At 31.0% G+C, this 23,838-nt stretch overlaps 1 protein-coding gene across 1 annotated transcript; it reads left to right on the top strand.

The window, feature by feature from the left end:
* Positions 1-7,652: 7,652 nt before the first annotated feature.
* Positions 7,653-17,193, top strand: LOC124358744 (glycine-rich cell wall structural protein 2-like). Its single transcript, XM_046811042.1, has 3 exons — positions 7,653-7,812; positions 9,009-9,283; positions 16,799-17,193. The coding sequence occupies exons 1-3, from the start codon at positions 7,801-7,803 to the stop codon at positions 17,073-17,075; spliced, it is 564 nt and encodes a 187-aa protein (XP_046666998.1). The 5' UTR covers positions 7,653-7,800; the 3' UTR covers positions 17,076-17,193.
* The last annotated feature ends 6,645 nt before the right edge of the window (positions 17,194-23,838 follow it).

The raw sequence follows: 23,838 nt of genomic DNA, 5'->3' as shown, positions 1-23,838 counted from the left end.
GTATTTTTAATTTGGTTATAAAATCAATGTGCGTAATGGTATCCAATTATCAATTTTAATTGACCAATACTTTTAATTGGGCTAATTTTTGGTACTCTCATAAAAATTTCCATTCGTTAAATTGTTTTCACCTTCAACAAGTGAATTGATAAGCATAATGTACATAAGCAATACTTACAGATACCATGTTATCCACTTCAGCCGGCGATAGTTGTGAGCGTTCACAATGTCAGCAAGGGCTTATATCTTTGCTCATAATTAGCTTATTAGCCTCATTATATTCCTGGCTAATTGTACTTTTACGACTTAATTTGCAGACTGGATGTTTGGAAAAGTGAAATTAAATTGAAATTTCACTAGAACTGTTGATAAACACAGTCAAAATAGATACAAATTCTATTATAATACACGAATTGTTCACAATTATATAAAATAACGATTTGTACAAAATGGTTTAAGAATTTCAGACACTACTTTTTTCATGTAATAATCTAACAAATGTATTCCCTGTAAAATGTAATACCACTTATATTCTTATTAGCTAATGATGAGAGAACAGTTGACCTTAGTTAACTTTTAACAAACAAGTTGTATTATGCTAAGAAAGACCTATGAAACGTTTTAATAATCTATACCTATACAGAAAATGTACTAACATTTAATAATTAAAATTAAAGACTGCTCAACAGGTGATTGATAACTAAAACTATCCATGTAGACTCAAATAGGAGTTAAATCAATCATTTAGACTCAAATCATTGTATGACACAAACCGATAAACAAATCCGTGTTCGTCATATTTTATTTTTATTTTTCTAAGGATAATATTATTTATAACCCAACAGTTTCTAAGGAGTTCCTATACGAAATAAGTAATAGTGAAACAAAAAGTGGTTAAATGTTAAAGAAACCGTAAACTTCCTAGAGTATCCTTTAATTTGGAATAATGTAATTTTATTGTTCAGTAAAAATTGGAAAATTAATTAAAAATTCGTTTAAAAGCTACCAATCCACAAAATTTAATTTATGTTTGGATTAGAATGATATTTTAATTACATAAGAATATTTTATAAATAAAAATAAAGAATACATTTATTATGGACAAATGACTGACAGAAGGAACAGTTCCTGAGGGGTGTTGCTTGAAGAGAACATATGTTTCTAAGTATCATCTAAGGCCTGTAATTTAATTCTAAATTGTGTAGTAATACCTGTGTAATACATTAACCAAGAAGTTCCACAAAAATCCAAATTCGCTTGCAGATACATATAGGATGAAACATTTAAAAATGTGGTATACGTGATCAACGTATCATAGGCTCCTCTGAATGTAATTTCATCTCGACTATGTAAGTTCGTGTAAACAAACATCAAACTGTTTCTTAAATATTCAAAACACCTCCTTCAGATTCAAGTTTGGCAAGAAATTAAGTAAATTGAGCACTTTAAGGGCTTTCAGTAATATATATTAAAAACAATATATTTAATTGACCACATTCGTGTAGTAAAAAGAATACCAAATTATATAGCCAAATATAAAACTAATAATGGATTTGAATTTTGTGAAGATGCGTACTATAAAATCACAAATAGAATTAAATTGTTTCATTCACTTAGTCTATACTTCGTAGGCCGAAATAAAATTTCATTTCAATGTTTGTGTATTATGGACCATAATGGACTTTTAAGCGAAAAATTGTAGCGAAGTTCAGATGTTCAGCACCTAATAAAGATATAGCTCTACGCTGGTGAAGGATTTTAAAATATTATGATTCATTTGTTTCAATTAAAACAGTAAAGTTACTTTATAACGACATCCATTTTTCGTTTAAAACGAATAATTGTGAAAATATCAGAACATTTTAAATTTGATTTGATTCTTGAGTTGCTTTCTAATAAATTTTACAATGGAAACTTTTTCAATTTGTATTTATAATATTTACTAACTGCTATCAAAATGAGCAGGTATTCATGGTGTAGTGCATTCTCATTGGTCAAACATACCACTCAAACAGATCGCTCTTTCGACACAATAAATTTTAAATGTAATACTTTAATGTTGTCTAGACGATAGTAGCGGGGCAATTTCTGGTCTATCCAGTACTGCCAACTTACCAAATGATAACTTTAGAGGACAACATATCGGAATGCTTTATCCATGTACAGTGTAATGAGTGATTAACGTGTAGCCTTGTTATCAGGTGCTGTTATTAAGTAAGCGAGGTTCTGTGTACGAATAACAGACATTCTAGTTCTAGGCTATATCTGAAAGTTTGTGAAAATTACCTTCCAATGCGAAATTTAATGTCTTTTCATTTGTGCTTGTCCTGGGCATATTTATAAAACTACGGTATTGAACGTGTTAACAGTTGGTCCTTTACGTACACCATCAGATCAACATCTAAGTATTTGAAGGTTACTTTCATTGTTCCAATTACCCACTCTTTGAATAATCTGCTTGTGGTTTTTAAATGTCAGAAAAGATGTTACACAGAGCATCCCCATTCATTCTACTCATATTTTCTATAATATAAAAGATATGAGTTAAAATATTATAATAACTTGGTATTCGGTATGTTCGAAAAGAGCATAAATACTAACAATATTGATATCAATACATATATTTAATAATGATATGACAAGAAGATAAACTGATAAAAATAAAGAAAGGCAGATATGACTGATGGAGTGTTTAAAAGGAGTGAGTGATTTTGGGACAGGTTGAAAAATAAAGAATGCAAACAGGCCACGGTAAATAACACGTATTTCCCCCTGATTAGACTATGATGAGGAGGTAATGATTTAGTTGCTACTGAGTTTTACGGTGTATTACATCACTAATGTCTACATGACATGAAAAGAACGTTAAACTAAATCGATGTATCTAAAGCAACAAATTCAACACTCATGAACTCTTTTCATCATCTGCTTCACTGATCTGTTCTAATAATATCTTGCGTTTAAACAATATAACTGTTTCGTCACCTATCTTTTATTTCGGGTAGTTTTTCTTCCAATCACTTCCTGAGAGTACTAGACACGACCATACCAAATTACACGTATTACATCAGCTTAATACGTGTATAGGGTAGTAAACAACATACTAACAATATGTATATACAATCCATGGAGTGAGAAAGGCACAACATTGAATGATCGCATGAGAGCAAACGTTAGAATAGGTGTAATGGTGTCTAATAGTGCCTTAATAGAAATAGCTCGGAAACGTGCACAGGTGGAGGCGTCGAAATGTGGCGTTAGTTGAGAAGTTTGAACTTTGCATGATTTGTGAGTCCATACCTGAACTCTGCCATTAATCCCATTACGGCAAGAATGACTAGTTCCAAAGGTGGCGGTTGCTTCAGCAGAGCACGGCCAGACTAGAGCGTGCCGGCGGTAATAGAGCCGCACCTCCGGAGACGGGGAGGATGCTTCTGAAGTGGGTTAGAGACGACACGACCGAGCCCATAACTGCCCCCAGCGTCATCGCCGCGCCTCGCCTGGCCCGGACAATGGCCTGTGATCGGACTCGGACGAGGGTGGGGCTCCACAGTGTTCAGGATCTGCTATCGTTCGATCACGTTGAGCGTGAAATGGATATGGCAATCGTCACTTGTGCAGTATTATAAAATACAGTTTTGCCTTGATGTAGGCTGGAGATTCTGATCGTTATAGTGACACAGTGACAGGTCGACAATCCTTATCGTTTCGCGTTATATACATCCCAAACATCAAGATTTTAAATTTAATTTATTCTTGAACATGAAATTAAGAATCACGACCTCTTTTACGAGTTAGTGATATTCAATTGTAACCCAATCACGTTACTGTAGTCAGATATGATTATGTACTCTAATTCCTCTGTAGCGTAAAATGACTTTGGCACCTACAATATTTTTCGTTTTGTTTATAATCCATTTCTTTGTACAACTCACATTTCAATAGTTTATTCACATGCTATTTCAGTTTATGTGAAACACGAATCTTACACTTTTTTATATTCATCGATGAATAAACCAAGAAAATAGAAAATGGAATGAGCATTAATATAATTTATTAATATCGCCTTTTGAATATTTGAGTTTGATGAGAATTTTACAATTTTTATAGCATGATAGAATATAATAATTAATTGTGTAGTATAGAAAAGATATATTTGAATACGGCTAGATTAACAATCACTTCTACCGGCTATCACAAACAAATGAACGAAGGAAGTGGATTAAAGACAAAAATTAGTTGTAAAATTTTTAGATCAACAGTACCGTAGTTATTGTCATTAAAATTACACATTTGCATAAACTGGTTAAAAAAGTTAAGTAGGATAAAATATATATCTTCTTACATGTATATGGGGATTTCCTCCAACTAAATTATTCTTATGAGAGTGTAGGAGAATCTTCCAGATAAACTTACCAACCTTCGATACAAAGGAATATTAGGCGAATAGCGCCGTTGGAAAGAGAGCACTCAATGGGTTGGGCCAGTTTCTTTAATCCGGCCGACACGCGCCGCCCTTCCATACATAAGCAGTGAGTGGATGGGCACTGTGGCCCTTTTCAACTTGTCTGTTAGGTTCTAGAACGTGAATATTGTGGAAGCGCGAATAATTTTATAAGGAGCTGTAGCGACACAGTGAGTAATATTCGTAATGGTGACATATGGATTTGTTTGAATAATTATTGACTGTTTCAGTGTTAAATAGACTCGTGTATATCTAGGCAGGCAATATAGTTAATAGTGGTATTGTGAAAGTATAGATTAGTAACAGTTTTACAAACAATTAGTTTATTTAAAGCCAGCCTAATTTTAAGTTTGTAAATATTAAAATTAATAAATATCTAGTGAACTCAATATTCGCCGAATGTTTAATTTAATACATGTAAAATTATCATGCATTTTATAATGATGAGCATACAAGATCGGGAGTGAGCTTTCTTATTAACAGGTCTAAATGGTATGAAACTCCCAGAAGGAGGGCAATAGACTGTCTTGAGACTCTCATATGCCTGGAGATCCTGGAGTCTTAAGAACTCTTGTTCCCAGAAATCAATCCCTTTCAGTGGCAAAAATTACCTATTTAGTCCTAGAGGTTATAAAAGTCCTAGACCTGTCATATTCAAAGACCCAAAAGCTTTCATAGACTAGAAAGCTAAAGTTAAAGAGGTCCAGTTAAACCAGGTTCAGGTATTCTTGGCGTACTTCTACCTTGTTGTTATAAAGAACAAGTTTTATGCCTGGTCAAATGGTTTTTCCTCATACTAGGATGTCAGTACGAAGTATATTTAAATAATTAACATAATATAAATAAACTTTTAACACTTTTTAACTTTTTATTTTTATTACACTATGTACATTTCAGAATCATTGATTCCATCTTCAGGTACGAATGAGGTTAAGTTAATTATAAAATAAATAATTAAAATTAATTTGTCATGTGTTTTTTACTACCTTGGTGGCTAAATTTGTTGTATTTAATTTTATGTGAGATCATTGTATATTGTTTAAGAGTCTGTCGAATAATACATTTTTTGTTAGAAAGTCTTTGTCATTTAATAATATATTATGATTAATTTTGGCACTTTTGTAAATTTCAAAATGTTCTAAAGTGGATAATAAGCAAATTTTTTTGCTTGTGTGTAAAATTTCAAGATTGTTTTCGATGTTGGTGTATGTATGGCCGGTGTTATTTAAATGGTCTGCATATTTTGAATTTGATGATGTTTTCAATGCTTTTATGTGTTCATTAAATCTAATTTTGAATGATCGGCCGGTTTGTCCAATATAGTGGGATTGACAATCGTTGCAATTTAATTTGTATACTCCACTATTGTTGAATTTTAAATTTTGATTTTGGTTTGTTGAATTGCTTTTGTATTTGATTAAAAGTCCAAGGTTGTTCGATGTTTTAAATGCCAATTGATATCCTTGTTTATAAAATGATTTGTTAGTTTTGTGACAATGTTTACCAAGGTAGTCTGATTGAATGTATTTGATATCTCTTTCTTCTTTCTTCTTATTTTCTTTCTTTTTGTAGTTCTTCAATAATATATCAATCATGCTTGGTTTATATCCGTTATTCTGGGCTATGTATTTAATAATGTTTAATTCTTTATAAAAATCTTCAGTTGTCATTGGAATTTTGTGTAATCTGTCGATCATTGATTTGAATGCAGCCATTTTTTGGTGATATGGGTGATTCGATGAGGAAGGAATAACTAAATCTGTGTATGTGGGTTTTCTGTAAATTTTGAAATTGTGTTTTTTGTTGATCTTGGTTATAGTCAAATCAAGGTAGTTTATTGCATCACTTTCTTCAATTTCACTGGTAAAATTTAGATTATGATGGATTTGGTTTAAGTAGTTTTTGAATATATATGTCTTTCATTTCCTTTGAATAGACATATTATGTCATCAACGTATCTGTAATAATAAATTATTTGTGTTAGATGTTTGTTTTTATTGCTTAGTATGAATTTTTCTTCTATGTTGTCAAGGAATATATCAGCCAATAATCCGGATAGTGGTGATCCCATTGGTAATCCTTCATGTTGTATGTAGTAATTGTTGTTAAATGTAAAGTAATTTTGTCTTACAGTTATTTTTGTGAGCTCAAGTATTTCTTCAATTTCTTGTGTATTTAGAATGTTCTGTTCTGTTAAATTATTTTTAATTATAAGCATTGTTTCTTGGATTGGAACATTTGTGTATAAATTTGTTATATATATTTAAATAGTTATACGAGCTATATACTTGAAAATTTGCATGCAACTTCAAAGAAGACTGTTAAGTAACACAAGGTGTGGCATACTCGTACCTTATTGGGAATGCTGATTTTCCTCGGGTTTACTTTGCTACCATATCATTATAAAGGTAGAACAAAGTTTGTGCTTGTTCTACAAACTTTAGAGCAATGGGCTCTGACAACCACAAATAATGTATTCTCTGCTAATTTTTAACAACTCTATGTAATACTAACTAAACCTAAAGCCCACTATCTGTCAAAATATTTTTTAGATGACAAGATAGATGAAAATAACGTTATGATAACTATAATGATTATGAATAAAACAATTCATGGTTAAAATTAGAAAAGTGATTCGTTAAACTCACAGTTGTACAAATATACCAAGTTAATTTTATTGAAAATAAAGTTTATAATGTTTTTGTAACATTTTTATGTATATCGAACGTCAAAATGTACGTAATAAATAAAGCCTGATTTGTTATTCTACAACTAAATTTTATTTTCCCCTTTACATATATGTAAATAACAAAAAATTACAACATAATTCATTTATACTGTATTACAATATTTTAACGGAAGAAGTGATACATGTGGAATAAGAAGCTGATGATAATCTCTTCGGACAATATAAGGACAAAAAGTTTTTCGATATGAAAAGAGTGAAACTATTATGTAGGGGTTAGTTTGCTAAATTACGATTATCAGTAATCAAGAAATGGAAATTGGATAATGGAAATTAAGAAATAAATACAAATTTGTTCTAATATTACAAAGTTTTGTCATTCACTGAATATAATGAGTCCCCACCAGTGATCGGTCTCATTGACGGAATTTGACCTTGCGTTTGTTTACACTTAACGAACCTTCGGCATTTATTTACACCGGAAGTTAGTTATACAAGTGGATCCTTGTGATTAGCCAACGGGGCCCAAGGCGTCAAGTTAGTATAGAGGTGTCAACAGTACACAGACTGGTATTACCCGCAGCTCATAGTTAGTCACTTGCCGCACTATATAGTCAGCCTTACATTGATCTCACCACACTAGTTCGAGATGGCAAAATACGTAAGTGCTTCAACTGTACATCGTATTTCCTTACATTCTTGTGTAAATAATCCTTTCTTAAATATTTAAGATTTAAAAATATCTTACATTTCTAAATGTATTTAATAATACAATTTTATTAAGTAATATGTAGTGATATTTTAAAATGAGAATTTATCAGATACAATGGTTCTGTTTTATATTTGTAAAACAATAAATTTAGTTTTTTTAAACATTCCAGTGACGATTAAAAATTTAATTTGTTTAAACATTACTGAATATTTTATTTTATTTTATTTAAAATGGTGTAGGTACTAACAGCAAAATTGGTAGGGAAAAAGTAGGTATTAAAGTTTTAAGAATGTTTAAAACATTTAAGATTTCTGTGGTTTTTTTTGTTGATGCAGAACCTTTTGTCAACCTAATTGTAAGACACATTTTCAACATTTCCTATTAACTTCTAGTGTATTACATTTATTTATAATCATAAGCAATGATTCTTACAGTAGTTGTTTGCAGAAACTACAAAATGTCCTTAATTATCTTTGACAAAGACATTAATTCATACAAACAAGCAAAAAGTCCTCTTTTTGTTATGATTCATTAAAAATTAAGAGTTTGTGCATGTGTTGTGTTTACAAAAAATATATTTATCTGAATAGCAACCAGTTTCTTGTAATACTGATGATATCGTGGTTTACTGCTTTAAATTTATAATAATTTGTGGTTATAATTCATGGTATACATTGTTGACATTCAAGAGGTCCTCAGTAGTTGTAATGTTAGCAATTAACCTGAAAATATGGAAACATAAGGCTAAATTATCCTATGGATGTTATAGGGCGAGAGCCATAACCAAAAGTATATAACCTGGTCGTATATCTGTGCAAATATAATCTTATTAAACAGCTTTAGCTGTAGGTATGACCTTTGATTGTATTTGTTACACAAGAGATAACTCATTCAATGCTTAAATTGAAGCTGGAAAAAAGTAAGTTCTTGGACTGCCACCTGTGGAGTGAGAGGTCAGGTAGCAAATATTTGAAGGTTAACAATTAAAGTTTAATGGCGCAGCCCTAGTGCCAAATCTCAGAACCAACTTAAGAAATTCCCTTTACCTACAGAAATCCTTCCGTATGAATGATGTATCTCCTTTGTAACTAATACAATAGGCATGGGACATATCGATTTAACTAAACCAACTTTTCCGATTGCAGGTAACGTTATTAGAGGTAGTTGTGATAGCTGTCATGGTGGTTGCCGCCTCAGCGCAGACAGGACAAGCAGAGTCGGGAGAGGAGAGGACCCTTGGGTTATTCAAGAAGAGAGGCGATAGGAACGCTCAAGCTCAGCCGTACACCGGAGGTCTATTAAGCGGCCTCTTTGGCTCCTTGTTCGGCGGTGGCAACCCCTACTATGCACCTGGGTACTACGGCTCTGGATACGGGTCTGGATACGGATCTGGTTACGGGCCAGGATACTACGGAAATGGGTAAGGAGAGAACAAAATTCATTTTCCATCTCACTTAGAGAAACCTGGATCACTATCTGTCCTAACTCTTTTTAATTATTCTCTAGATCCTTTAAAGCCGAGTTGTAATTTTGTTGAAGTTAAAACGGCCGCCATATGGAACGAAATGGTGAACAAATCTGGCAAATGAAGTAAGCCAACATAGCTATAAGGTAAATTTATTTACAAAGTTTGAACTTTTCTTCCGCTAGTATTTGGTGGTCCAAAAATTATTATGGGCTTTACACGTTATTGATATTTAAAATACAGTTCTAGATGCAAAACATTTTTATAAAAAGAAGCTTAGGAAATATTACAAGCATCCTAAAACGCATTTTCCTTTTACTTTAGGTCCATAAATAACTAAATTGTGTAAAAAGTTTGGACGGCCGCCATATTGAAAAGAAATGTCATACAAAGCAGGTGTTTTGTGAGATACTTATAATTTTATAACGCTACATTGTATAGTATATACACCAACAGTCCCTTTTAAGGTCTCCCATTACGCCGTTTGGCAGCCAGTGTGTTTCATCGTGTAATAAGTTCGGGTAGTTTAACCTCTTTAAAATAACTTAAGTAACTTTAAAGTGGGTTTAAATTTACACTCATAGTTTTAATTTATTTTTTTAATACTTTTAAATAAAAAAAATCAATTCCTGAATCGAAAAAGACAACGAAGAAACATATTTCAATTTTTTGTGTCCTCCGATGTGCAGACATCCATTAGTATTGCCAATAATTAAAGTATTTGCATATGTCGTAGTGATTGAGAGTATTCAAAAGAAAAATGCATACTATTTTGCTTATATCGATGGAGTATTTTGTACGTTTATCGGTTAACTATCAAACGAGTCTTATATAAGTACGACCTTGGATATGAGTGACCAGATGACGTGTTTACATTGTGTTCACTGACCTATTGCTACTACGTGATCACACGAACATCGCTCATGTGTGAATAAGTTTGTGAACAGAATGTTTTATTTTTTTCTCATGGCATGCTTTTTTTTAACGAAACAGGTATATTAGTAATAACCAATTTTTGTTATTGGACTTGAATGATGATAATATGTAGTGAGGTGCCTAAAGTGCAAAGTAGCATGTCTTCATGAGGAGAAGATAACTAGTTTGATTAAGGAGCATGTTGCTTTCCTCGCATGGACGCATCGAGTTTTACTATTTTCACTATCATGTATTGCTCTATCAAATATAAATATATAAAGATATAAATTAGTAAATATGTACTAAGAGAACAAGGTTACTAAGTAAAACTAAAGTCGTAGACTTTAATTTTTACCGACGATTTTACAAAATGTTGTAGTTTTAATATTAGTTCATACTAGTAGCTAAAAATGATTTTGAATAAAAGTTATGATGATCAAGTAAAGAATTATACAGTTACATCCACGTAGATATTACAATAATCAAAATCTTGGAAGTGTAATATTTTAACGTTAGTTTAAAATTGATTAGTATCTATAAAACGATCGAAGTTACTCGAACCTTCAAACGTAATTAGTAGGTTTTGCACCTCTATGTGCACTTATAGTTCAAGTGATTTATATCTACAATGATACGTTTGCCTTGTCACCACGATGAAGAAAATGTGTTACAATGTAATCTACCACCATTAAATTTACTCCAGTCTTACTATTGTTGATTTTGCCTAATTTCCCTAAACAAGAAATAGATTTTCGATGTAGAAATAAGTTTATACGTAAGGCAGACTCTGAGAGTTCATGTAGAATTTCAGTAGTGAAATTAGTGAAAATTAGTATTAGAATTTCGAAGTGTTTACGTGATAAAATAAAAACATACGCATATAGAGACACCATTTTATTTTCATATATAGATTTTATTGGTTATGCAAACATACTGAAGATAATGACTATATAAATATAAAAAACAAAAGTATAAAATTGATGGGCGTTCCGATGGTGCCATAAAAGACTTAATGGTAGCTTTGTTAGCTTTAGAACTTCCTTAAAGCCGAGGTATGCGAAAATCTCAGAGATCAAAGTTAGTCGTAAACCCTTTCTCCTTGCACCTTCACGACTCTACAGAAGTCAAGGTTTAAACCTTTTGAACTTCAGAAGGGGTTTTAATGGCACTCGTAACTGGTTCAAAACAGATAGCATAAATAATGAGCTCGTAGATAAGATCCACTCGTTCCCTTTTTGAACTTGAACCCTGGATTTCGTGACTTTCAAAACGTTACAGAAACCCCTTTACAAACGGTGCAATGTTATCTAATCTTTCTGAAGTTATTGATGGGGATATAGGAATATATTTTTTGCACTCTAACAGTGGAGTTATCGATCGCACCCAAGTAGATAGTGAGATGTTACAGACACCCATTCGTTAAGGAATAGCATTTGAAAAAACCCACCTCGAATTCAAACCTGTCTTTATGGAGACAGCTCATATCCTTCAACTTGGGTATAATCGAAACAATCATTCGATAACTAATGGTTCAATCTGAAACAAATCTCATATCCACACTCAAGCTCATCTATATTTACAGATTTCGTATCCTCCAAATCTGTCTACTGTTACAAACCATTATTATATTTATGATTGTGTTTGTATAAATTTACATTTTGAGCAATCCCATTGAAATTTCAGCTTAAAATTCAATCATTGTTATCGAGAACTGTAAAGGTAGAGAAACTAAAAAGAACTTAAATAATTCAAGACTGTAGTGGAAATTATAAAATTTAAGCTGAAACGAACATCAGAATTTCGTACTGTAAATAAAAATACTAACTATCGTCCTTATTTAGGACTTTTACAGTAAAAAAAAACCATCTATGATCATTTGGAAGGATCATTTGGAATTTTTTTACGACCAAAATTACTTACAAATGAATATTGAGAGATCATTTACCTACGCATAATATAGAAATACCAAATATAGTATAGGCATAATGAATACTGATAAAATATGTAACACTATTTTTATAAAAAAGTGTCAAGAAAAATGGAAAATGTGTCAACCTTAGATCCGTCTATATTCCACAATCTGGGAATTGCTCATTCTAAAAATAAAATTCGGTGATAGAAATTCGATAATACCTGTTCCTCTAAATTAAAATGACGTTCTCAAATAGTGAGAGCAAGTTCATAAATTATTTGATATTTTAAACACGTTAGTAAGGTAAAATATAATCTTGTGGCTGTTATAAATTTTACAAAAACTAAAAGATAGTAGGTGTTGTAAAAACATATTTGGAGTAAAAAATATCAATGTTATTGTAGAGTTTTATTTCATCTACTCCACTTTTTCAAAAGACATTAATATTTGTTACCACATTACGAATATAATATCTGTTTATGCTTATTTACATAGATGCATGTTAGCACTAAAATCAGTAACTATTTTATACTGAAGTTTAATTGAATTTACCTTTTTCAAGTCTGTTGGTTTTTTTTAAAGAAGCAGCCATTAGGTAAAAAAACGTTAAAATATATTGGCTATGTGTGATTCGACATGAACCGGTGTTGTCTGGAAACAATAAAGGAGAAAAAAGAGTTTATCTACACAACGCTTTTTAGTAGATTATTTATTTATGTAACGATATAATTGTTTATGCATATTAAGGTAAAATTTCCGAGGCAATTAGTAAAATTATCTTTCATACGGTACTTATGACATTCTGTTAATTACAGTTCATGTAACATAGTTTTATAACAAGTACAGAAAAAAGTTGGTTGTAGATATGTAGAAAATATGTTTGGTTATATATTCTTTTGTTATAAAAAATTTCCGAATGATATTATTTTATTAAATTGTATACTTTGTCATTGTGATTTATTAGTTGAGCATTAGCGAAGCCTATCACTGGAGAGGCTGGAAGCGTTTCATTTCTGTCTATTTGTCTGTTTGTCTGTCCGCACGATATATAGAACACGAACTGACCCAAAAACCTGACTTTTTGTAAGACGCTTAATGTATATGAAGCTACATTAGTTCGGCGATAGGCATATTACTCCATGTAATTTATCTGGACTCTAGTAACCATTTTAAATTGGTAGTCTTAATTTTATCCATGACGGCAACAAGAAAACATCAAAATAAAGATTGTTACAAAATTAAGTATAATCGAATATTGGTAAAGCGTTGGTATGGATATCGTTAATTTAGGCTGAAACACTAAATATAAACTAATATTATTATTTTGTTCAGCATTTTAAACATAAGTTTTTTGAATTAACATAGATACAACGATCCTACTAGCTATGAATTATATAATATCATGATCAAAGAAAAATTTGTATATAGTAAAACGTAGTAAGCCATTTGTTGGGACACATTTCACATGCAACACCATGCGCGCGAGTATCCGTGTTTCTTTCCAACTAATAGATATTGCAATTTTCAGCATCTGCGTATCTATTTTTGTGTTAAGAGATTAAAGTTACATCTATATAAAATACTTACTGTATTTTAACTATTTTGAAAATGGAAACTTTAAATAATACCAGAACTTACTAAACAAAAAATACAAAATGTACGAAAAGCTATGTATTCAAAGCTAGTGTATTTATAAGTGAAAATTTAATACATGCCTTATTAAAATAATAATTGTGAAGAAAAAATGCCAATTTTCCATAATAAATAAATTATTTTGATTCTCTAAGTAACTGGCCAAATAAACTAATGTAATTTATTTCATTTATAAATTCGCTTAATGTTCATTCAGAAAGTGACTGACGATTTTAATATAGCGCGCGCACGCATACATAATTGACTTACATTTAAGATATTTATAAAACCTTGTTTTATCAAATAAAAAGTTTAATGTATTAAAATAAATACCTAAAGTAGTAAAATATATCCATCATATTTAACTATAGGATCACTGAACCAATAGAAATAACTGATAAAAAAATTCTTAGTTTTGGTTCAAATTTAGTAAAATATTTAAGTTGTAACAGATGTTTTGTCATGGTGCAGAGTTTTACTTGAAAAACTTGGTGGGGTATTGTAAGAACAACAAGAATGCTGTTTTTGTGGCGGAAGGCCAATACTAAAAAAAAAAAAAAAAAAAAAAAAAAAAGAAATGGGCAACTAGTTATAGTTACTCAAATGCCTGGAATAAAAAAATGTTTACAATCCTTGCACATAATCAAACTATAGTTGTAATACTAAAAAATGTTCCAAATTATCATTAGATCAGATTTCAAATGATTGAATATTGTATCTTTTTACAAATTATACGTGTTGAACAGAACGTAAAAATAACATTTGTTTATTATGTGAAAATTTTTGGTTTGAGGAATTACCATGGAGGAATTACCATGTTATTGTATGTTGTAAGATATCGCTAAAACATTTTTTACAAAACTTATTCAATGGTCTGACTAGTCATGGTCAACAGTGTATAAGCGGTGTTAATAAGTATTCGCTAAAAGATTAACTGCACCTTGACCTTCGCTCGGTATTGGTTGGTGCTGGAGGTCTTCAACCATCCAAGTTTTAACATGCCTCATTAATACTGGATAACATTCAAGGAAACCGCAAAGGTTTGCAGTTGATTGCATGGATATTGGAGTACGTCAAACAGAGTATTTACCACTTACTGGTTTTTGTTAAACATGTGTTCTGACAAATATGTAGTGTTAGAGGAGGTTTTTAGCCCTAACTCCGCGTAATAAAATTGACATCTTTACTTTACTTTTAGAATTTTATGCTGCAGTGAATTTGAGGGCGATCTTTACAGATTTTGTGACTAATGTTGGTCAGTCGCAAAGCAAGGTGAGAAAGCTCTCAAATTCAGGCCAATTAGTACCAGCAGAAGTTAGTAGCAATTAGCGAGAATTACGACAGAGATGGTATCGCCTCTGACAATGGTTCACATTACAGTCCCTTACGAGTTATGTTCATTGTTGCAAATAAACTGTTACACTTCTTGAACACGTAATAATGTAGAGTGACTAAGACACAATCATGTATTAATTAAAATGAATGGAGTTAATATTCTAATACGTAAATGATGTAATGCCAAAACTTTAATTTTTTATAATTTCCACTGTTAAGCAATATTTATACCTTATGAATACAATTATAAATAAATACATTTGAAAACGTTTTACGTAAGTTTTTTTAATCGTAGTTTTGAGTAATAAATTACCATGTCATTATTAGTATTAAATATTATTAGTGATATCACACTAATAATAATCGATCACTAATATCATAATAACTAAGTCACTAATCACTAAAGTCATAATATCAATCAAATAATCGATTGAACCTGTAGACGAGAATGCCACTTTGATAACCAGACTAGGAAAACCTCACCTCATTGACTATTCTTTGTGGGAGGTATTGAAAAGGAATATAATATTTAAATCGTGCAGAAACCTCGGAAGAAGAACAAACTATAACGTAAGGCTTCGGCAAACATTCATGACATGCGAGGAATCACCTCTTTCAAGCGACCAGACGTTTGAAATCAAGTGACATTGGTGATTTTGTTATTGGCTACTACACAGTACATTCACAGTTTGGCATTGATGTTGTACTTGTAAAACAAAGACACAGAATCTTGGATGTTTGTCATTGTTATACCTTACGATAAAAAATTAGATTAAAGAACTGCAATCTGTTCTCTTGTTCAGTTAAATCTTAAGACATAAAATTAAGATGGAAATCATAAGACTTGATATCTGTAAAGGAGAACAGATTATAGTTCACATTTAAAATTCTGTTTAGTAAAAAATGACTGTAACATCCAAAACTCTGTTAGACTTTCAAATTATCCTGCGTCAATAATGATCTGTAAGCTGGTGCAGTCAATTGTTGGGTTGAAAAATACTTTAAGGGAAAGTTCATAGCTCTTTAAAAGTACTTCCATGAAAAGATAATAATAGGATTTTTGTATCATTCCACGTGCAACTACAGGTATTTAAAGTAGGACATTTAGGCGCTTTGTAATCAGGCAAAATTAAATGTGCAATATTAAAATATGAAATTCGACAGCATGAAACTTACACGAGTCATGGTTTTAGGTAGTGCAATTGTTTATTTATACAAAATTAAATTTGGTAACATGTTTTTAAACATGTAATTTTATTAAATTATATTTGATAAAAAACTACTATTTTACTGAGCCATTAATGAATATAAATCACGTTTCCACAGAAAATATTTCTCGTGTACATTTTAAATCTGTAAAAGTTCACATTTTGTCTTATCGTCATATGTTTTTATTATGCTTGATTACAACAAATTGTCTACATTGTCTACTTATAATGAATGTAATTTAATGTAGAGTAATCTAACCCAATTCTTTATAACTTTTCTGTATTCAGTGATGTTATATTAAAGACTGTGAATTTGACATAAAAAATTCCAAACCCAAAATCGATTGCGCCATCTAAAAAAAAATATAATAAAATTGATAAAAACCACGGAGACGCAAACATTTGTTTGTAAAATAAATTATAATATAATAATTAGTAGTTTTATTTAATCATGCATTCTTTGTGCAGATTTGGAGGAGGCTTAAACGGAGGAGGAGGTTTAAACGGAGGAGCAGCTTTAAACGGAGGGGCAGGTTTAAACGGAGGTTACAACAGTTACAGTGGAGGTAGCCCGTTTATCGGAGGTAGACCTGTGAACCCTGGAGGCGGAAGTTTCTATAGACCCGGAAGCTCAGGGTTCAGCTCTGGATTTGGGGGGTATCAACAGTATCCTGGAGGCTACAGTGGAGGTGGATTCTTTCGTGACGTACGAGCTACCAAGGACCATGACGTGGATAACAGCTGAACAGGAGCATCATTTTGTATATTTATTAATTTTTGTAATTTTTATGTATTTAAAAACTGCCAACATTTTGTAAATCTAGTCATCAACGACATCATTTGTAAATAAATCTTTGAATCAATCAACGTGTACATACTTCCATCCACTATACTGACCAATTTTATATTCAAATCTTCCATATATTTTGCAAACTTCACTTATGACAATACTTTTGTGAGTTCTAACATTAAAAATGTAATGTCCGTCAGGTGAAAGTCTGGTGACTACATTAGCTCCTACTTCAACCGGATGTGACCATATACTTGTAGAGAATTATAGTACATTGAAATAAACGTAATCATGTAATTGAATCTTTTGTTGATGAGTTATTAGTACTGTAAGGAATCAGATTTCAGGTCTAGAAACGTAGTTACTGATTTGTTTATCACTGAATAGTAAAAAATATAAAAAAATTATATTTTCTTCAAAATCCTTCCATTGTCAGAAAGAAACTACTAACAAAGGATACTTGTGTATTATTTATTAGCACTTATTATTTTTAATAAATAATATATAATCATAAATAAATAATATAATCATAAATAACTAACACATGATCATAAATAATAAGGTTGGTACCAAATAAATTCGTGGTACAGTTTTTTATTTAATATTTGACTTTATTTCTAATGTATTAGGACAGGAACCAACGAATAAGATATATTTCGTCGTATTCAACACAAAACGCAGTTATACTTCACAATAACAAATTTACATTTAAAAACTACGCTATACTCTGCATATTGGCAAAAGTATAATTTGTAAAATAACAAGAGCTTACAATTCACTGTGGCAATTTGATATCTGTTGACAACTAGATTTGGAATATTCAAGACTCATATCTGTATAAGATACAGATATTTTCGTTTATCTCTTTACAGAGGACGTTTACTTATGTTAAGCTTTGTAAGTTATTAGTACAATATTATGACATACAGTTGATAAAAATGTTGGTCTAGAATGCCTCTTTCACCACTAGACTAAATGTGGTGCATTGTATATGATTATTTAGCACAGGCATTGAGCAATGTTTAGAATCCCAATTGCCGAATGAATTTTGAACGTAAATTTAAAATACTGAGAAAATAATCATGATTTTTATCGACCGGGAAAATTACACTTTAATTGTCAGGAAGAAATGTGTTTTGTAAGGCAACTTTTAATGAATATGAAAACCGAGAATAATGTAGGAATTCTGATAGCAGCAATAATCGAGTAACGGGTAATCTCACTTATATTTCGATTAAGCTCGTGTACTTTTTTATGAACTGCTCAATTTCATACTCACTACTATTTGAGATTCCTTATCTCAAAGATATCATTACTCTAAGAAAAAGCATTTAAAATGGATAATTTGGATATTTTATGACCAGGCTTAAGGAAACCCACCTGAAGATAATACCAACCAGAAAGTAACATTTTTATTGAAATGATGCTTTAAAGACAATTTTAGATTTCTTATATGAAAACCTTGCTATTACCTTATTATATGTATTGTATAAATACTGTGAGGATTTTCGGCAACCTTATTTTCAGCCAATTTTCCGTATGTCATGATTTCAGGACGACCGATTTAAGGTAGAATACCTAGAATCCCTTGTGGGATGATCATTATATAATTATTTTCCCCAATAAATCTATTTTATTAAAAATTGTGACTATGAAAGCACGCAACCGATATAATTGAACGTCAATTTAGGAATTTTTAATTGTGTTCCAAGTTCACAGGAAGATTTGGTGGACTTAGATTAACCTTTTATTTTTAATGCATCCAGAAAAAATGCTGTTTGTCCATAAAAAAATCCCACCTTGCACCAAATGGTTGCGTAAATACACCCTAAAGTTCTCAACCTTTTGATATACTACGGTACCCTGAAATAACATTTATATGAAGGAATTTCGGGAGCTCGCATTGGTTTTGTAGTTATAATCTAGTTATTTTACTTATAGGAACATACAACAGGACAAGAATTTTGTAACTTTCTTATTTATGATTAATTTGATAAAATTTCCAATTTAAGTAAAAATAATGTAGTTTTATTGTTACCCTCTAGTTTTAAAATCTAAAGAACTGAAAGTATCTAGGTTGTCTCACTACAGAAATATCTAGCACGACGCGACGCCAGGAGCAGCCCCGTTTCAGTGACACAACAATAACGGCATTATTGGAGAAAGTGCGTCGTTAACCCTTGCAGTGCTCAACATGGCTCGGGGGTGCTAATCAGCCGAACTTGCGGTCGCCCATTCAACTAAAGGCCTTCCGTAGTTGTTATTTCTACAGACGTAGTCCAACCATTTCATTTAAAGTTTACTAAAAATTCATTTGGTGCAACTAGGTACACAGTCTGAATGTATGTGTCAGTAATTGGTGTCTGATTGAAATGCCTAAAGCAAAAAAGATACTCTTTATTGAAAGGAAATCTTAATTATAAATCGGACGATTAGTTATGATGAAGAGTGATTTCCATGAATGACTGAATATTAACAGAAGTAGAAACTTAAGTGTAGAAAAATAGCAGATAATTATGTATTCGTAAAATAAATATGAGAGATTGTAAAATGTGTTCCTATTATAATTTCCTACTATAAAATCTAACGCAATATTACGGGCAATAGAAGATCTTGAGAAGCCCAGCCTTTTTAAATTAAGGTAATGTGATGTTTACCCAGATCATATCTCTCCTAACAGACTAAATAGGCCACATGTTATTCATTATCAATGTAAGTCATTATGACTGGAAAACAGCTAACAGAATATTAGATGGATCTTATTGGCTGTACTGTAGAGTTAGACCTCGCAACAACGGAACCAGACAGAATAATCATCATTTTTCAGAAGGATGATAGTATTAATAAGGTAGTTTATGTTTTTAATAACTTTACAATACACTAACTTTTCTCCGTACTTTTTATGGATTCAAAAGTAATATGATTTTAATAAAATTTTAGCTAACGAATTTTTAACTCTCTGAGTCCCAGGCGACAATTTTACAGTGCAGTAATTGTAATCCTCCAATAGTTCATTGCTCGAGGTTTAGAAGGTCAAGATTAGTGACTGTCAGTTACGTAACAACAAATTATTTCAGGAAAATAACAAGCACAAAACTGTACGAGTACATTTCAGAGTGCAATATTTAAGTTCCATGGCATTCGCATTATTTAATAAGAGGTAGAATTACACGGTTTTTAAACTTCATCTATAGTTCTTTAACCTCTTGGTAGGCAATATCATTATTTCTTTATACTTCCAATTGAAGATAAACCTGACCGTCATGAGAGCTGAGTATGGAACAAGCAAAGTATCGTTGAAGAACCAACAACTTCTCCGATCTTTACCAGCCTATTTCAGGCTTTGCTTTGCTATTAATAACGGTCCTGGAGTACCAAATTTTGTTTAAAACTTGAAGACATTGGGGGATTAGTGTAACAATATAAATGTATGCAGAATTTGTCTGATATTCAACCTTGAACGTTTTAGGCGGTACAGTTATATTACCCTAGCTTTGGTACGTAAATGAGACGTGTTGAGGTATTCCTGGTAAATCTAGGATATGTTGAAACTCCAACGTATCTTCAAAATCACTATTGAACTTTAGTGTAAATAATAGTGAAATAATGTAAATGGCCACTTTCTAAGTTTACAGGTTCTTTTTCTTGTAATTATTGTTAAATTCTCCAATTATAAGACCTGAAATACATACTTCAACAGTCGTTCTTTCCATTCAACTAGATCCATCGACTAGCACTAACTACACCATTATCTTGAGATTTGTGGTTAGTGATGGTGACTCAATTCAAACGACACGTCAGTTTTTTCTGTATCAAATATATCGTAGGTTCTACTGGATAGTGTACTAATAAACCCTCCTGGAGAATAGTTTGTTGGGAGTGGTTTTCTGGTGAATTGTTTGTTAGATTGCCCTCTTCATAATTTAAGATGCTCTTTAACTCCTGAAAACATAGATGTATGTGCAAAGTTTAAAAACACTTTTTATTTGGGTGGAATAATTTTAAGAAGTATCATGAATTCACTTCATCTTATACTTTATGAATTCAGGAATTATAATTTACCGTCTTTTCTTCAACAAACGGTTCCTTATTTTTAAAAAAAATCCAGAAAGATCAATAATCTTCAAATTTGTCTCATTTAATATTCGTTAAAAAAGACAATGCTTTTTCTTGCTACAGTACTGAGTATGTGAGGTAGGAATTTATGGCGTGTCCACTAATCTACTTAAGTCTACTTAACCCACGAACACGCAACGTCTGCCTGTAGTCTCTGGCTAACAGTATTTGTATTTATTTCATAAAACCTTACTACTGATGAATTTTCAGAAAATGTATAAAAATATTTATAGTGTATGTGTTGACAAGTAGTGTTAGGATAATTTGAAGAAAATTTTCAATAAGTGAAAATTGTATTTTAAAACTCTCTCATAGTTTAATGAGGAAATTATCAGCTATATATATTCTAATGAATTATTTATTATTTTTTGTATTGTATCGACCCTTCCCTTTCTTCTGTTTTCTAAATGTCGTGCACGTAAGTATTACATGAGAAAAGCAGAATTGGATTTAAGAGCGTACTAGTCTCTCATAAGTAAGGAGGAGTTAAGTTGGGCACCAAAAGGTTATTGAATGATTATTTCAAAGTTACCACCAACAAAGAACATAAAAAAGCATTTTAAATTTATTCTAGAATTTCACCTGAATCCGTTGGAATGTAAAACGTCATAATTTTTTTCATTTATAATGAAGATTGTAATTTAAAATTCGTGAGGAATACGATATTTTTGTTTCGGATTATTTGAGGGCGAGTTAAATGTCCAATGGTGATACTGCTGTAAATCCCATTATCGTATAGACAACCCTTTGAAAAGAGCCAAAAGGAACAATGGCATTTAAAAATTACCCTCCAAAATTTCGCATCTTTTATTACAATTTATGATATTTATGTACGATAGTGGCACAAAAGAAAAAATTAGTACACACATTGTGATGTACTTTTACAGGAACTATTTACATTAAAATATCTTTCTAAAGTGACGTAAATTGTACTCATTGTAAAACACTGAGAATGTAGTAAAATAGTACAGTAATTATCCTTACAACCGTTTCTGAGTTGTTTGATATATTACCTACCATAGAATAGGTATTTCGCGAATAATCTAGGTGGTTGTAACCACAGTGAAAGTGAAATAAATCCCTCCCACTTTGTTAAGGAAGCACTTTCATTTCTCGTTCAGATATTTATAAACATGTTGTTTACCCCTTGGACATTCCGGTTACAAAATGGTAATATGATTCAGATAATCACTAACAGACTAGAACCGTGAAGAGCAGACTGCAACCACCCTTGACCATAGCTACACACACTGGCTACCGTCATGGTGAGTTTCTCTCTTCCCTCAATACAAATTTTTAATACATATTTTAGCATGTAATACATTTTTAAAGCTCTGCTGACATCTATCTGTTATTTTCTGGAGTATTTTACTTACTTTGCAAACATTTTCTTTTTTAATTCAATTAAGAACTGAACTAATTATAACATAACATGGAAAATCTTTAGTTCGCATTCTTATAAAAATAAACATTGACTTAATTATAGATTTTGTTAAAAAATAACTATTGGAAAACAATTTTTCTTTCTAAACACCACATTAGAAATTGAATTGAATTTAACCCTATCAGGGGTATAAAGGAGAAAGTCTACTTGATTTTACATCTACCATAGGGTTAAAATTACTGTTATACAATCAAAACCCTGATTAAAAAAAAAATAAAATAAGAACTCACTCAAGACCACAATTTTAATGTTTTTTTTAAAGGAACTCTTTTGTTTTCTCTTTTTGTTCTAAAACACTAGAACAATTTCCAATTTAATTCTATAAAAATAACTTTATAGGAAAACTAAACTTTATTTCTCGTGTTTCTTCCTAATTTATGTAGAAATAGAAACAGAATTAAAATGAAATAATGTCTTGTGTATAGCAACAAATACTAAACATAAAAAATTAAGGTTTTATGAGACCAGAATGTTTTGATAATCCTGGAAGAGTTTACTTGTCTCCCAGTATTTATTGATGAATTATTTGTTGATACTTAACGTTCATGTTATTTTAAGTAAATAATATGTTTTCAGATATTTTTTGCATTATTACTTAGTAAATTACATAAAATTGTGGGTTAGAACGAAACCAGTTGATTGGATAGAACCTACCCTAGTCTGGGTTTTACAACATTGTATGTTTTGAATTACGTATTATAATAGTACATAACATACATATGGATATTCTGAAATAATCGTTAGGAAATCCAACCAGAAAAGTAGATGTTTGTATTTATGGACAATTTTACTTATGAAATCTAAAAATTATTATTATAAAAATAAATGAAATGTGTTAAAAATATCAAACTTTCTTAAACAATTAAAAATTTACCCAGTTTAAATTTGATTTATTTTGATGAAAAAGTTTCTTTCTAACATTTCTAAGTAATGATAACTCAGAGAAAATTTTCGTTAAAAATTGAAAGTATGAAAATTGAAGTATTAAATACCAAATTAAACATGTAACGATTTGTATTTAGAGTTATTATGTGTTATTTTATTATACTAGTAAAATAATTATAATCTTTATAAAAATAAATACATTGTTTGATATTTTTGATTAACGAACTATCTAGATTAAAAATAACTAGTATGGTTGTAATATACAAATTTGTG

Source organism: Homalodisca vitripennis, chromosome 3 (assembly GCF_021130785.1).
Source record: "Homalodisca vitripennis isolate AUS2020 chromosome 3, UT_GWSS_2.1, whole genome shotgun sequence".
Taxonomy (NCBI): domain Eukaryota; kingdom Metazoa; phylum Arthropoda; class Insecta; order Hemiptera; family Cicadellidae; genus Homalodisca; species Homalodisca vitripennis.
The sequence above is the reverse complement of the archived record's forward strand: the minus strand, read 5'-3'. Positions and strand labels throughout refer to the sequence as shown.